General features: G+C 40.4%; 1 protein-coding gene across 6 annotated transcripts in view; it reads right to left on the minus strand.

Moving 5' to 3' along the window:
- The window catches only part of AGBL1 (ATP/GTP binding protein like 1), a 331,916-nt gene that overhangs the window by 241,589 nt on the left and 73,856 nt on the right, over positions 1 to 16,471 (minus strand). For all 6 annotated transcript variants that reach the window (XM_038146649.1, XM_038146651.1, XM_038146650.1 and 3 more), the window contains exons 16-17: positions 15,135 to 15,282; positions 11,535 to 11,688 (exon numbers count right to left, since the gene is read on the minus strand). In XM_038146649.1, the coding sequence (XP_038002577.1) occupies positions 11,535 to 11,688; positions 15,135 to 15,282 (302 nt within the window). The remainder of the gene's footprint in view (positions 1 to 11,534; positions 11,689 to 15,134; positions 15,283 to 16,471) is intronic.

Below are 16,471 nucleotides of genomic sequence, written 5' to 3' on the forward strand. Positions count from 1 at the left end.
CTCACCATGGGACCTAAACATCCTCTGGGAGACCTGTCAAAGTCACTCTGATGCCAGTGATAATAAATTCCATCTCACTCATCTTCTCTTGAAGCACTTCATAGACTGAAGATTACATGTTTCAAGTGTCTTCCAAGTTATTAAAGTAAGGAATTTACAGAAAAATCAAGTAAGTTGCCCAAGGATAAAATACAAATCAGTCAGAGCTGGAAGCTCAACAGCTGTTTCCCAAGCTCCAGTCAAAGAATTCTGTGCCATCCACACTCACCCTAGAAGTGATTTTCTACATAATCCATTACTTCAAATCCCTTCCTCCTCTTTTCATTAGCTATGAAAATGAACTGAATTGTGCACTTAGACATAATCAGTAGAGCCCTCTCTCAGTTACGTTATTTGTCCTATATCAAGATCAGCTGTCATTTTCATTCTGGAACCCACCCATCCTTCCCAAAATTTTCAAGCACACACACATTTGTAGAGTGCTATGGTATTCCTTTATACATCACTATCATGTCACATTTTCAGACTAGGAGAAAAAGCAAAAGATGATATGAAAGGGGTAAGGAAAGAATGAAGAAATAAAATAGAGTGTTGTAGTAGGTCTCTCTGGTTCTTAAAAATAATAATAAAAAAAAAAGAAAGTCCTTAAGTTGTCCACAAGTCCTTCCTTATCTGTGGGCCAAGACATATCTCCAATCCCATTCTGACTTTTTCATTTACTTATCACCTCTGCCCTCATCATGTTTTAGTAAAAATTTCAACATATTTAATTTAGCCACACTATTTCAAAGCACCCAGGCTAAGCTAGAAATATTTTCAAAAGAGTTTGTTAAACAAATTCAAGGAAAAAAATAAAAAGAGTAAAAGCTTATAAAAAGAATTGTCAAATAGCAAGGAAAATAACTTTCTTTTCCCCCCCACAGTTAAGAAGCACAACAATTACAACTGATAAAGCAAACTAAATTCTAAATGCATTGGTGATTTGATAGATATAATCTAAATGTTACAGCCACATAATAAGTGCCCTGAAATGATACAGAAGTCCAAGTTTAGCTGTCTGGGAACACTGGTGCACTTTGCAGTATCTACCATGTCACTCGTCAGCTCGTTGATCTTATCAGCACATTTGCAGTCTGAGCAGAGCAGCTGTCCCCACTTGGTTTTTATTTCTATTTCTGCATTAGAAACAGGTGGGCAAGCTCAGAGAGCTAACAAGTTTCTTTTTGATGTAGAGATGGACAAATCCTCTCATTAACAGAATGGCCTTTTAAAAATCATTATGGGGTATTTTTAGTCTGGTTTCATTTCAGTATTTCTGTATAATTGCAGCCCATTAATCACAAATGCTTGTTTCTAGAATCTGTCAGTTATGGGCAACAAGTAGTAGCAGCCTGTGGCATCTGCAAACTACTACTTTCAACATATTGCTGGCTTATTTACTAGGATAAGATTGGCTGCATCAGTCACACAGGAATGGATCTCATTCTCCAATTACAGAAATTAAACTCAGTTAAACAGGTCAGGCAGAAATCCACATAGACCCTCCCAGCAAAATCAACTTACAGGTGGGAATTGAAAATAGCAGGTGTTCAGAATTCCAGATACAAAACCAGGAGAAAAACAAATGCATACCATGTATTGCAAATATGCCTCCTCACTCAGTAATGCTCTTGGATAGATTAATATTAAAATCAGCACATAGAACTAGCATTTGATTAAGATCAGCACATAGAAATAGTGTTTGCTACATTTCACGAGAGTGTGGAGCCCCTTGCATGGATGTGGGCAGAGTAGCTGAACAAACTATCTGCTTGCAGCTCTGGCAAACATGCACTAAAGCTGTTCCATACAATCCAAACAACTCCAGGCATTCGTAATGCACAACTAGCTAGGTCAGCCTTTATCAGACAAAAATGCATAGCTTGGAACATTAAATCCAGAAATTAGATTGTTGTTTTCCAGAAAGTTTTCAAAGTCTTGAGGTATCAGCTGAATGACTTTTCTATTTTCGAGTCAGACGCAGTAGACAGTCTCTCCAAACCAGCCAGCCAGGATTTAAAAGCACCAAGAAAGTTCCCAGTTTAGAAGGATAAAGGTGAAAGCAACATGAAAGTTATAACGCCACCCACACTGTTTCCCAACAGTCTGTTAGTTCTGGGTGTTGAGGAAGGGTTTGCCTGTGCAAGCTGAAGCCTATTGTTAGAGTGAGAAATTCAAGAGTCACAGGAGCATGAAAAATCTACCTCAGAGTAGCAGAGTTCCCTGTTAGCAGGACACACTCTGGGTTCTGTCACAGCCTAGCAGTTCTTTAACACAAACCGTGCAAGACTTGACAAACTGTCCCCGAGCTGAGTTCCCAAACTAATAGCAATGGTTTGCTAGAAGAGTGGCAGACCCCACTTTTTGCCAACTCTGCCCAATCTTGCCATCCAAAATACTTTGTTCCCACAAGATCGTCAGGCATCAGAAAGCAATGTGTCTCTACCTCAATCTGTGTGTCAGCACAGCTTTTCTGGAACAGAAAAGGAAAAAATATTGAACCAGAAACAAAAACGGCTGTCTGAAATGGCAAGAGTGGTTGTGTGGGTCTGACAGCAGCTGGTACATGTGCTACACCCACTGGGATTTCCAGCCACAGATTACTCTTCTACAAGGCCAACCTGCCAGCTGTCCTGCTCCCAAATCTCTGATCACAGCTTGCCTAGCAGTTATCAATGAGAAGGTTCAACCAAACAGAAAGGAGAACAACTGGTCACATTTCTACCACTAGAAAATGACAATTTCTTACCTTAAGAAGGCTTGAACCTGAGGAACTTCTTACTGAATTTTAATTCAAGGAGCAAGAGTGATTCACAGACTGTCCCACTATCCACACCTTCAGCACTACTGACCAGAAACACCTGCTTTAACACAGGTGTCCAAACCCAACTGCCTTCAAGACAACCACTTTACACATCAGCAGGTGTTCCAGACCTTCAGACTGATGACAAACAGCCACCCTGTGTAATATGACACCTGACCAGCTGAGCTATATTGTGGCCAGATGAAGGAACCCCTTCCTGACCTTGGCTTTTACCTAGAAGCTCAAGCATTGACTCTTCACACCTTAGTAAGCACATTGCTCCTATCAACATTCAATCTCCAGTGACAGTCTGACCCTAAAATTATGTCCTCCCTCTCACAGCCCATCTCTGCCACATTGAGGAGATTTACCTCGATTCAAAAGGTCCTCTGGCTGACTTACACAGTACCACAGTGACCTTTTAGCACATGCCCCACAGGACTAGAATTTATGGCCAGGCATGGGAAATGTGCCACTCACAGAAACACGCTGTTTTGGAGGGGTTTTGCCACACCATGATTTAAAGCTGATAATAGAAACCCAGTAGCAGTTTAATGCTTGTTCACCATTTTAGGGAGAAAGAGCTGCCTGGGGGCTCTGCTGGGCTGTGTTTCAATACCTTCATTGGCCATTGGAAACAACACCTGCAGGCTTCTCTCTGACTGTTTCCACCTAAGGGAGAGAAGATTATTTTTTTGCCCTTCTGTTAAGGCAAGAATTTGGGCAACCTATAGAACAACCTAGAGCACTCCTACAGAAGCTTGCAGCTCCACTGCAACGAGAACTGGTCCTGGGGTGCTGTAAGACAGTCATGTTCCAAGCAGCTGCCCATAAATTTCCAAAGCAATATAAGAAATACATACAACCAAACCATTTTCAGTTTCATTGATAATTTTCAATGCCTTGTAGCAAAAATACAAGTAGTACCACACTCCTGTGAGAAGACCCTTCTGAGGCACTTGACAAACCAATCAAGAAATAAAATAATTATGACTAAGATATGCTAATTTAGATTTTCAAGATGTTTAATTCATTAGTGTATCAGAAAAGGCTGTTATGGTCTGGAAGTCTGGAGGACTGCCAGCCTTAAGCTCTACTGAGAGAATAATAGAATATCTTGGGTTGGAAGGGACCCACAAGGATCATCAGATCCAATTCCTGATGTTCTAGCCCAAGTCCATACCAACCAAGAAGATATTCATAACTTATGTTCCAGAAAGTTCTGCCTTTAATCAGATAATTTCTTCCCTAGAAAGAACATGGAAAGGTTATAAGACTCTTGGGGCAGAAATAAGACTGTTCTAAATCAAAGAAGGAAAGGCAGCTGAACAAGGGCTGAAAAAAAAAAATGCTACAGAATTTTCTGCTCTATCCCCTAAGCAGAGAATGGCTTAGAAAAAATATCCAGATTTCAGAAGGAATTTTTAAAAAATGCAGAACATGGCAACTGAATTAAGAACACTACAAATAATCTCATTCAAGGTGCTTATTCTGCCATCATGCTGCATTAGGCAGAAGGTGGGACAGAATGAGAGATTACCCTAATATTTACTTTCTCTCTTTGCAAAAAACACTGTGATTGTCTATGCTTCAAAGCCCAGTTTTAGCATCCTCTTTCAGTGTTTTCTGTCCATTCCTTGCTGCCTTGACTACTGGAATTCAATATATTAATATGTATTTTGCCAAGCTCACAGAAGGCTGACCACAGTGTCAAAGCTGTGCTGGCAGAGTCAGCTCCACCAAACGCTGGGATTCAAAGAGCATTTGATACATCATGAAAAATACTGGCCTCAGCCCGCAGACAACCATGTGTCTGTCTCACAAATTTCATATTCCATTCAACCAGCTTCCATCTTTATGGCAGCAAGCTGGATAACTCAAACAGGAGCACAGTTTTGCAGAAATTTGTCTGCTCTTTTTGCAAGGAGCTGCCAACGCTGTTGTGACTGGGATATCAGAAAGAAAAAGTAGAAGAGATGTTTGAAATTGAAAGACAATCTTGAGAAAAAATTCAGCACAGACCATCAGTGTTGCATAACTGGACAGCTTTGCTTTGGCTTCAGAAGCTTGAGAAACTGTCTATTCAAGTGGAAAAAAACATATTCTCAATTCTGTAATTATTTAGCACTGCAGAACACATGACAATTTTATTCAGCCTTTCTTCACTGCTGCATTAAAACAGGATAACAGTTTTCACAACAGCTGACTCTTCCTGTCACCAAAAACAAAATGTTTGGTACAAAGTGAGAGAGAAATCAGCACCTCTGCCTGGCAGCCCTGCAAATTAGGAGAAAATCTTCAAATCAAAAGAATACAAAGACACAAACCTCATTATTGCAGATGCAAGGATAAAGAAAAAATGTTTTTCTCCAGTGTTCCATAATCATCTCAATCAATTTCTATACACAGTAAAATCTGTTCACTTTTAACTATAATCACAAATAAAGAGAAGAGATGGAGAACTGATGAAAGGAAAAAAGAAGAACAGGTCTGTAAATGGAATACTTGAAGGAAATGTAATGCTGGTGGACACTTTCTGCATAAGATTGCAATGTGGTCCACATTAGGTACCTAGAAAGCTACAAAAACAGTCTGTCAGAGACAACATCTTCTGTTCCCATTGGGTGGAAATGCCATCTAATGGGGGACTACCTGAGGAGCAGGGGCTTTCTTCAGTTCTTGGTTTTCCTTGTGAGATTACCATCAACAGCAGCAATGGCTCATTCTTCTTGCATGACATTAGCACTGTGGAATTGTCATTATAAAAGCCTATCAGACCTTCCCACAGAAACCACTCAGCAGCCAGACAGCTCTGGGGAGGTGGATTGGTCCCCATTTGGCAGGCATGTGTGACCTGAGGGTCCATGAGCAAGTGGCAGTGCTGTTTGCACATGTGCTGGAGGGAGGATCACACGCGGTAACTGTGAAGAGCAGATGTGCTTCTGGTGTGAGCTGCTTCCAGCCAGCACAATGCCAGGTTAGCACTCCAGATGAATTGCTACAGGCAGCCCTTCTGCCTGCTGAAAAGATCATTACCAATCAAAGCAGGTCATTCTACCTCCTTATTTCAACATTATTAGATGAGAGCTTCCTTTAAGGAATGCAGCTTCCTTTGGGGCGGACTGACTCCAATAAGGTGTTGAACTAATTTGATCCCTGTTGCACTAGGAGATGTGTCATCTCCAGGTTTGAAAAAGTTATTCAAGAGAGCTTGAGCCTTTCATAATTAACATGCAACACTGGTTGCCACACGGGGAGCAGGCACAGTTATAATAACTCTGAGTCAATAATTCATAAACTATAATGCATTATTAATCAATTATTGAGGCCTGAATTACATTTAATGAGATTAAGCTGATTGGAGCACTAAGCTGTTTGAGTCATATTGATTTAATCAATGTGCTTAATTAAACTGTGTACATTTTCCACATGATCATTATTTCCCAGTATCCTGCATAAGTGGCCCCTGCAATTTACATCCTCTGCTGTTCTTTGCTCAGGAATTGCTCTTTGCTGCAATTTATATTTAAAGGTAAAGGGCTTGTTTCCTCCTAAGAGAAGATCAAAGCTGCAAAACAACCATCTAGATAGTTTATACAAGCAAATTGAGAAATGTTAGAATAGTTTTCCCAGCAACTGTGTCTTTTTTATTCTGTAGGCTTAAGATGAGACCAGGCAAAGACACCTCATTAGTCTCACTTTATCCCTCATTCCAGCTCCAGGAGCATCTGCAGATTCAATGGTATGAGCGTCCTACCATATCTATCCCAAAAACATTACTCTATCCTTCTTCAGAAACATGCCTAGACAAAAAATGTGCTTTAAATCCCCAGGAGACTACATTTAAGATAAGCAGGTGTCATTATCTTTTTTTGACACTGTTCATAATGGTTTCCTCAGCCATGCATAAAGAGGACGTATGATGACAGAAGAGCAACTCAAAATGACAGATATTACAGATGTAAATGCATTTGCTAGTGTCATTTTTGTTTAATTTCCCTCACCTCTGCTGCTAATTATCTGGGACAATTTGGGTTAACTTTAAACCACAAAATTCAGATCTATAATGCTACCCGCAGCTAAAAGAATACTCATTAGGTGTGTTAACTCTGGAATACACACAACACACTGAATAATCACTATTATTAATGGGGATGACAACGGTACAACCAGCCATGAAGAGAGTTGTGCAATTCCTTTGGGACTGTTTGAGTCATTACTCTGTGTTAGCACTAACCAGAATGGCACCTACACTACATCACATCTCAGAGGTGTCCTGCCGCCCCTTCCCTTCTCTGACTAAAGGTGAGAACAAATCCACCCCAACTCAGGGTACAGCCAGGAAACAGCTCCTGAAAAACACTCTCACAGCAATGTAGAGTGCACACTGTTCTCTTCTGACCAATCATTTTGCTTTTGGTGGTTTAAATTCCAGCATTCTGTTCACATTAGCAACATATCAGTGTGCTTTATTTCTTAACGAAAATACAATTTTATCATTGCCTGTGTGTCAGTGTTTAGATATTTTCCTTACACTTCTTCAAAGAGTTAATCTGCCCATTTGCTCTGTCACAACAGTATCCTACTGCTTGCAGGGTCTACTCAGCTGTCTGCCAGGGACTTTAGTGGAGCTACACACTGCACACATGCATAAATAATACTGTGAATTAAGAGTTTGCAAACTATTTCTGAGTACACATACATGCTGCTAACACTGCCTTCACTGGGCTCTGTGTGTGTGGCAAACAAAATCAGAGCTCTGCAAACACCTATTAATTCATCAAGCAAGGAGCTGGCACCAAGATTTGGAAGCTTTTTGTTTCTGCATTCATTTGAGAATGCTCTGAAAGATATCGGGAATTGCTGTCCCTTCAGAAGTCCCTTTAACTCTTATCAGGCAGACCCAGCATAGCCAGAAATAAAGTCACCCACACACAGTCAGAATGATTTTACCTTTATTACAAGACCATGGAGGATACTGCACTTCCAATGGGTATTAAAGACATCTGTACTAGCTGGATGTTGAGTCTTCTCCATCTGATGGTAGGAAGGGCAAGTTTAAAAATAAAAAGCAACCCCAAAAAACAAAATAGACCCTCTCAGTCTCTATTTGTTCAAGTCTATGGAGCTGCAAAGCCCAGCAGGAACCACTGACCAGCCCAGGTACCTACAGACATGGATCAAGTTTGAGTGGAGGTTGTGCTGATTGTAACTGAGTGGTTGCATGAATAAGAGTAAAAGCACAGAGAGTCAAAGAGTTCCCACCTCCCTTCTTTCTGTCTTCATATCAATTTCAGAACTGAACATTTAATAAAAATTATTCAGTACACCACTATAATATCAAGGGCAGATATAAAGAGTGGAAGAAGAAGGGAGTCTAAAGTGAATATCAAAGCCTCACACAAACAAGGCATAATGAAGGAGAGAAGTAGCCCATTTTTCTTCCCTTCAGCATGGCTTGTGCTTCCTATTAACAAGGTGCACGTTAATAAATTTAACTCAGACAAATTTAACCATCCTAGGACCACATTAATCAAAAGCCTGACAAGAGCAATGTGAAAGAGTTGAGGAAGAGAAGTAAAGCACAGCTGACACAGAGGATGCCATGCCCTCACTCTCCCTGGTCACTTCCAATACAAAATAACTCCTTCCCACTGCATTCCTACCAGGCTGACCCTGCTGCCCTCCCAGTGCTCCTCACCCATCCTGTGCCTCTTTATCTGATGTTTCCTTATCCCTAGAAAGATTTAGACTATTTCAGTATGATCATGTGCAGGAACTACAAAATCCTGATGAGACTTGTGCCACTGGTATTGCTGAAAGCAAACTCTCAAGGTACAAATGAACACACGTAACAAAGGCAACATAAATTTGATAGGAAATCAAAATGACTATAGCTCATGAAAACTGTGCATTGGCCTGAACCAGAAGGAAAAACAAGGGCTGTCAATTTTTATTCATTATCTGTGTGCCAAGTTCCCCAGTCCTGGAGATCCACATTCCTTCTCAAGCTGAAATACCCATGGAGACTGTACAAAGCCATGGGATTTATTGCAGGGAAATCCTCCACCCTTTGGTCTCTTCATATTTAGCTCTAAGTTGTTGCTCTTGAGTTATGTTTTTAGCATGGAAAACATTGACAAACAGGTCCTTCCATCAGCCAAAACACTTCACAGAAAGATGGGTATGTCATACAAAATGAGGAAACTGAGAAGTAACTGTTGATCAAAGCAACACAAAGCAGCACAAATTAGACTAAGTGCATCCCCAAAAGCCATAATTATCCAAGCTACTCAAACAAAATAAGCACATACATGATTATTCAGATTTGCCTACAGGCATCCCCACAGCATAAAATGTGGTGTGGTGCCTTGCTGTTCTTCCACTTGATAAAACAATAAATATTTTCATCACTTAAGAGTATTGGTGTTTACTTTTTCAGTCTTGAAAACTTGAGTGAAACTGTGTTGCCTTGACAATGTCTTTCCTCCAGAAACTTCTTTTTCAGTTGGACAGCTGGGGTTTCTACATGTTCTGAGTTCCATGGGCTCATGGATAGGAAGTCTGCAATCATATTGTAGCACAAGGCTTCAGAGGAAGGGTTTAGTGGAACAGGATTTCATGGCATTTCAGGGAGGACTACAAGCTCCCACTGGCTTCATGTACTACCACAAGGCATGAGATATTTATTTCTGTTGAAAATAAAAAACTTAAGCCACATAATTGGGATTTGAACCTAGGTGCAGTATATTAAACAATCTGAAGCATTTGGAAAAAGTATCTGTCCAAATTATTCATAGATGCCTTATGAATCTTTCAGCAAACCTGGGCTGAATAAGCAAGCCAAGCCTTGTCTATGCAGACAGGTTAACAACCTTTGAAAACCCGCCAGCTCTCTTCTAACACTGCAAGAAGGAATCCTATATACTCTGAGAATACAGTGCTCCAGAAAATGGCCATGCCTCCCAACATGGTCACATTTATATCACAATAATTTCTTGAATTTTTTTTTTTTTTGCTTTCCTCACAAAACACTCCTTTCAGAAAGTCCTTTCAAAACCAAAACAGCAAAAGTCCAATGTTTAGGATATTGCCTCTTCATGTGACAGACTCACTCCAAGCACTTGCTTAGATAAATCCAAACGTTAGCTCAGTTTTTGCTTTGTTGCCACCATTGGAAAGGGCTTCTCACTTGCACAGAAAACCTTGTTCACTGCATGCCTCTTCCAGCTGGCTCCAATCCTCAAATAAAATATTTCAACTTACTTCCAGTTGCCCCCTTGAGAGCTGCCATGAGGTGCCAGCAAATAACATTTGACCAGGTGATCGCTGCCATGTGCCAAAGGCTGCTTTAGGTAGCCAACCTCCCCCTTCCCAACTCCCACCCACTGTCATCATTATCATGGAAAAAAGTGCTTAAGGGCAGGAATTGTCTCTTCAAGCCAGGCATGGACAGCCACAATTAAAGCTGTGCGTGCACATTATAAATTCCCCATGTAGCCTGTACTTGGCTATTTTGCTTTAGTATTTCCACAAAGAAAAGCACGTTCATGATACAATTTGCTAATAGAAGGTAAAAGCTGCATTTGTAATCAAGTTATTACAGTAAAAAGGTAAGAGCTCTGGATGATTGCACTGTAACATCAGCATAGCTGCAGTCACTCTGCTCTAAACCTGGACCAAAAAAATAGCAATAACTTTCACCAACTCTCATACTTCAAGTACCTTTTAGAAGAAGTCTGCGATGAGAACTATGGTTCATGAATCCCTTTAGAATCTTCTAGCCTAGGGCCTAAGTGAGCTAATGAAGAGTATTCATTTAACATCTAAAAAGATTCTTGACACAATTTAAATATCCACAAGTCTCCAAGGTCTCAACCTGTGTTATGCTTGAAGGGATAAAAAAATTCACTGTACACCTTGTTCCTGATTTCAGAAAGAAAAACAACCTACATATAAGTAGTTAATGATTTAGGCTCTAAAATCAAAGCTAACCCAATGTGATGCTAATCAGAATCTTATCACTTGCTGTTGAGTTACAAAAACATGCATATCTGAATCTTGTTCATCAGGGCCACTGAAAGTCTAAATCTTTGGCTCTCACAATGAAAAATAATCAGCTCTTGATATAAAATGGCAATTACAATGTTTACTATTAAACAGTACATAATCTGTATGGTCTCAGACAGAATGCAAAGAGATATACTGTGTCCAGATGGATCTACTGGACACACTGCAGGAGCTGGAATTTCACCAGAAGATTTCAATTGCTGGTCCAGCTTGGAATGAATTATCTTGGTTTTGGTTTTAGTTTGTTTTTTTTTTTTTTAATTTAAGACTTCAAAATACATAAAAAATTAAGTAGAAAACATAAAATATATTTAAAAATCTTGTTGAATGAGTTATTTAACATTTTTTGCTCTAGGAAATATTTTATTTTGAACTTTTCAAATGTTTCACATCATTGAAGAGAAATTAGAAGTACAAAATGGTACCAGTTCTCATCCCTCTTCCATGAAAACCTGTAATTTTAAAAAAGCATCATAATTGGCTATTCCTCATATTTATATTCCTTCTTACAAAATGAGAAAGACAAGAAAATCAGCATGCTCACAAAAGAGGTTGTTATTGTCACTGCTGACATGAGCACAACTCACCAGCATCTTTTTTAATGCTTCATTGGGCTACTTACAGAACTGCTCCAGGTCATCTCTGTTTTTAGACTCAGGCATGGCAGTGATTGTGAGCAGTGGGCATGGATTTCCTCCTAGAGTCTGGCAGAGTGTCTGCTGCCTCCAGTAAACCTTCTTAGGGTTCCTATTTTGTTCCAGGATATCAAGATGGGACTGAAAATGAAACAAGGAAGCAGATTTATAAAGGAGTTCACAGTCTATAAAACCTGATTTTATTCCAGTAGCTGTATATTATTTTTGATACTAATTTCATATCTTGCTAACTTCCCAGCTCCTCTATTCTGCCTGTTAATATCTGCACCTTTTACATCCCACAAATATGCACAAGCCATTCACAATTCATCCCCCTTCACTGAAGCTGCACACAATATTAATTCTTATATCATTATCTACTTGAGGATGTCCCTTTTTATTGCAGAGGGGTTGGACCAGATGACCTTTAAATGTCCCTTCCACTCCAAACTATCCTATGGTTTTGCCTGAACAGTTCCTAGGTGCTTTTGTTAGCATAATGAAATTTCTATGCATACATGAAATCCAAAAGAGAAGCATTTACTCTTTATATTTTAATAAGGGTTTTGTAGAAATGTGAGAAAACTCACCACTTTTGAACATTTACAGGATTGATTGCCTAGCTGTCAAGCACATGCCAGTGAAACTCAGTGACAACTCCACATCAGAGGCAGCCAAAAAGTTTATATCGAAACAACATTTTGTACAATCAGTAGTGGGAAATTTGAAGAGTGTCTTTCCAAGAAGTTATTTAAAAAGGGAGATTTTCTCCCCACCCCCAAAGTTTATGACAGCTTTAAATAATTCTAAAGACCAACAGCTTCTTGAGAAATTTGAGGAAAAGAACTGGCAGCTTAGAAGAAAGACTTTTTGGAACAAATTGCAATCGCCTCATTAGACACAGAGCCACTTGTCACCCACACAGCAGATGAAGTGTGGTTCTGTTTGCAGTGCAGCTGAGGAGTGTGAGCACTGCCCCTGTGGGGTGGTGCTGAGCGCTGGGGAACACTAATTGTCTCCCAGTTGGTAGGAACAGGTGCAGTGAGCATTCTTGTCCTATCAAAAAGTAAAATACTTCAGTTCATTCAATGACCATCACAGTTTTAATCTACATTTATGGGACAGCATGTTCCTGTTTATCAAATCTTGGAGCTCACCATGTTTCAGACTGCTTTCCCAGCACTCAAATAGAGCCATGTAAACACAGAACTAAAATTTACAGTCAGCTATGTTATAAAACAATTAAAATACAGCTCTATAAAATAAATTCAATTATTAAGTGCGCTTAACAGTCTCACATAGATACAGAGAACTCAATATCATCATTTACTTATGTTCCTGGTACCCAGTGAAACTTAATTGGGTATAGCTACCACAGAGATTTCAGCTAGATATCAAAACAATTAATACTGTGATGTAAAAATAGATAAATTACTGTTCATAAAAGAAATGTAATTACTAATGGACAAGAAGTAATGAACTGCAGAGTGCATCCAGTTCAAATAGGATTCTGCAATATTTCCTGCAAATATGCCTATAACCATTAAATATATATGATATTTAAAAACATTTTCAAATTACTAACTCCATATACAAGTTTATTTCTTCCCCAAAGCACTATGTTTTTAATTGAGCCCTTGGGTTCATAATCAGTTTTAATTTATTATTGATATGTAAAACCAACACATTTCACCAGTGGACAAGTGCTTCAAAATGCAATCTACTGATGCACAAACCTGATTTAGTTTATTTACTGTGGAAATAGAAGTAAAATGGAGATGTGTATAGTGCATCACTTGACATTTTAAATTAGCCCAAGCAAAGAAGCCTTTCAGAATTATTAGAAGTAGTGATTTTACTTTAGCTGGAGCTGGACATGACAATCTATCAGCCTTTTCCACCCATAATTCCCATTTACCAAACTTTATGGTCCTTATTGTGTCAGAGTTCATTTAAACTTTTCCTGGGGCAAAATTCCCTTTAACTTCAATGAGCATTTTATTTGAAGAGACAATGAAATACTTAAAGACCTGGTCCTGGAAGCCTAGGAATAACATCTTTTTCATCTCTATTCTATTCATTCAGGAGTAGGTGAGATATTCAGTCATTCCCAGAGTGCACAAACTCTCCAAATCTCTCTTGCTTTGTGCCAGCAAAAGATAGAAATCAATAACAGTAAAATAATGATGAAGCACTGCATTTATGTGAAATGTATGGTGGTGAATAAGTCCAACCAATTCTTCAGTATTGCATGTCTGTTTTACCCTGCAGACTGTAGATGTTTGTGCCTTCAGGGCTAAGGTCAGACCCCACCACTGGAGCACACACTTCCCCATAGAACTTTAGGAGTAACTGGTGAAGTACTGATGAGAAGTGAGCTGGCAGACATGTTTTGGACTGAAGGCTGGACTGGCCTCCCCTCAGATATTGGAAGCAGTTTCTTTGAATGTCTATAATGGCATGCAAAACAGTTGACAAGAGGCTTTCTTGAGTGGGAATTATTCCAAGCCTAACTCTGCTGGTGTGCCAGGCAGCACAGCGAGTCCTGGGGGAGGACACTGGCCCCTGGAAAGCACAGCCTCCAAAATCTGCTTATGGCAAACTGATGTCATTATAAAAAACACAGTGACCTCAAACTCCACCCACACCAGTATGTATTGCCTAAAACAAAACGTATTGACAACAGAAACTGAAGTGAGAAGGGAGGGAAAGTGATTTGCTGGAACTGTGTGGTTTCATTTGCAGTAACATCATTCTCATCTTTAGCATCAAAGCAAAGCTACTCCCAGAACTATTCATTTCAGTTCTTTCATCCTATCTTCCCTACATCAATTATAGAAGAAGCACATTGGATGCACTTCCCAGAAAATTCCCTTACTATCCACCCCTTTCCACAGAAGAGGCTGTGGAAAACAAACCTGTGCCCAGCAAAAAAAAAAAACTTGGTACAACTCAGTAACTTAATTTATGCTGTGGAGTTGTATTCTTTTAGTCTCTGTACTGACAGCACTGGTGGGAGTGTCACAAATTCCCACTGACACTCCAGTTGGCACCAAGGGTAGAGCTGGTAAAGTATCAGATGAGGTCCAGCAGCCTGGTAATGCTGGGTCCAGCTCTGAAAGCTGGGCTGCTCCCCTGTGTCAGGAGGAGGATCAGGCAGCACATCTGAGCTGTCATTAGGTTTAGCCCCCTGCTTCCCAGCCCTTCGGCAGGAGAATCCTGACAACCCAAGTGAGTGGAGACACCTTTGGTCTGTGTTATGGTATAAGCACTAATGTTTTGTGCTCAGCTTGTCCTACAGAGAAATTTCTTCTACAGCATTCTGGGCTTTAGAGCTGGCAAAACAAGACAATGACACCCTCATGATCACAGAATGGTTTCAGTGGGAAGGGATCATCTCATTCCAACCCCCCTGCCATGGGGGACACATTCCCCTAGACCACATTGCTCAAAGCCCCATCCAACTTGACTCTGAGCACTCCCAGGGATGAGGAGGTGAAATCAATCCTCTGTGTCATCTCAAAATCTCCACATATACCCAAGCAGCTCCAACCATTATCTTATCTAGGGGGACATGTCAGCATTACCATCATTGTGGAGTAGGTGTAGGGGTAGTGGTAGGCCAGGTAGCAGACATCATCCTTGTGAGGGAACTTGATGCTGAAGGTGAGGGTGTAGTAGAACCTTCCCCTCACGCCTCCTCCTGCAGCTGCACTCCTGCAGCGGTAGTGGTTTCTGGAAGAGAAAGAGGAGGAAAGTAAATGCTTTTCACTTCTAGATGTGCATTTGAAGCAGCCATGGGTAAAATAAGCATTCAGAGAAGCATCCACACAACAGGACACAAAGCCCAACAGGGAGTTAGGAGGCAGAACTGCACGTGGCAGTGCAGGGCACTGCCAGTCATGTGCTGCTGAGGGATGGGAGCACTGTCCTAGGCAAATAAAATCCATTAAGGCTTCATTTTGTTAAGATGCAAATAAAGAATCAGTCAGCTAATAGTAGCTCATATAGCACAGTCCAGACATATTTAAACTATGCATTCAGCCAAAATTGCTGTATTTCTTCAGATATTCACATTATCTTGCTCAGAGAGGCAGGTTCTTATTCACAGCCCTGAACAATGCCATAAGAAAATACTCTGCAAAAAGCCTGAAGATTTAAAAAATATGAATACCCTGCCAAACCAACTATTCAGTTCCACCACAGGAAGAAAAATGATATTTCAGGAATACAAATAAATAATAAATAGGAAATACATAAAAATATTTCAAATACCATCAAAGGCATTTTGCTGAGAAGAAAGAAGAGAGTGGGTTTGGGTAGAAACTGGGCATGAGAGAGAAGTAACTTCATAGAGATTTTCCAGTTGTGACCAACCCAAAATTCTTCTTTGCAACCCTCTTTTTTTGAAGATTTTACCCTCTCCCTCTCAGGGAACAGTGAGGACTAGCTGCTCCCTAAAAACTGGGGAGCTGAGCTTGACATGGAAGCCAGAAGAGCGGAGAACTCTTGAGGCAGGGTGATCTCCCACAGCACCTGATCAGAGCGTGCCTGGGGACAGCAGAAGAGCTCAACCACAGGTTCAGATCATCAAACAAGATTGTGGTGTTGAGGGAGGTGTGGGTCCAACCAGCAGCTCCCTTCATGGGTCAGGATCCAGATCAGGATATGCAGCCAAGCAAGGACGCAGCAGCAGGGACACAGCAGTGACTGAGCTGGAGCCTCACCGCAGCAGAGCTCTGGGTGAGGCTGGTCAACACTGACAAGGTCTAAGAGCACACAAATCGTTGACACTGCCCTCAGTAAAACTACAAATCTTGTAACAAGCTCCTCAGTCTGGTGTCAGGAGCTGATCTCTAGTGGGAGACTTACTCTGATGAAGAGATGACTTCAGGCTGAGTAGGAAAGTTTTCTTTCAGCAGAG

This window comes from Motacilla alba, chromosome 10 (genome assembly GCF_015832195.1).
Source record: "Motacilla alba alba isolate MOTALB_02 chromosome 10, Motacilla_alba_V1.0_pri, whole genome shotgun sequence".
Lineage (NCBI taxonomy): Eukaryota > Metazoa > Chordata > Aves > Passeriformes > Motacillidae > Motacilla > Motacilla alba.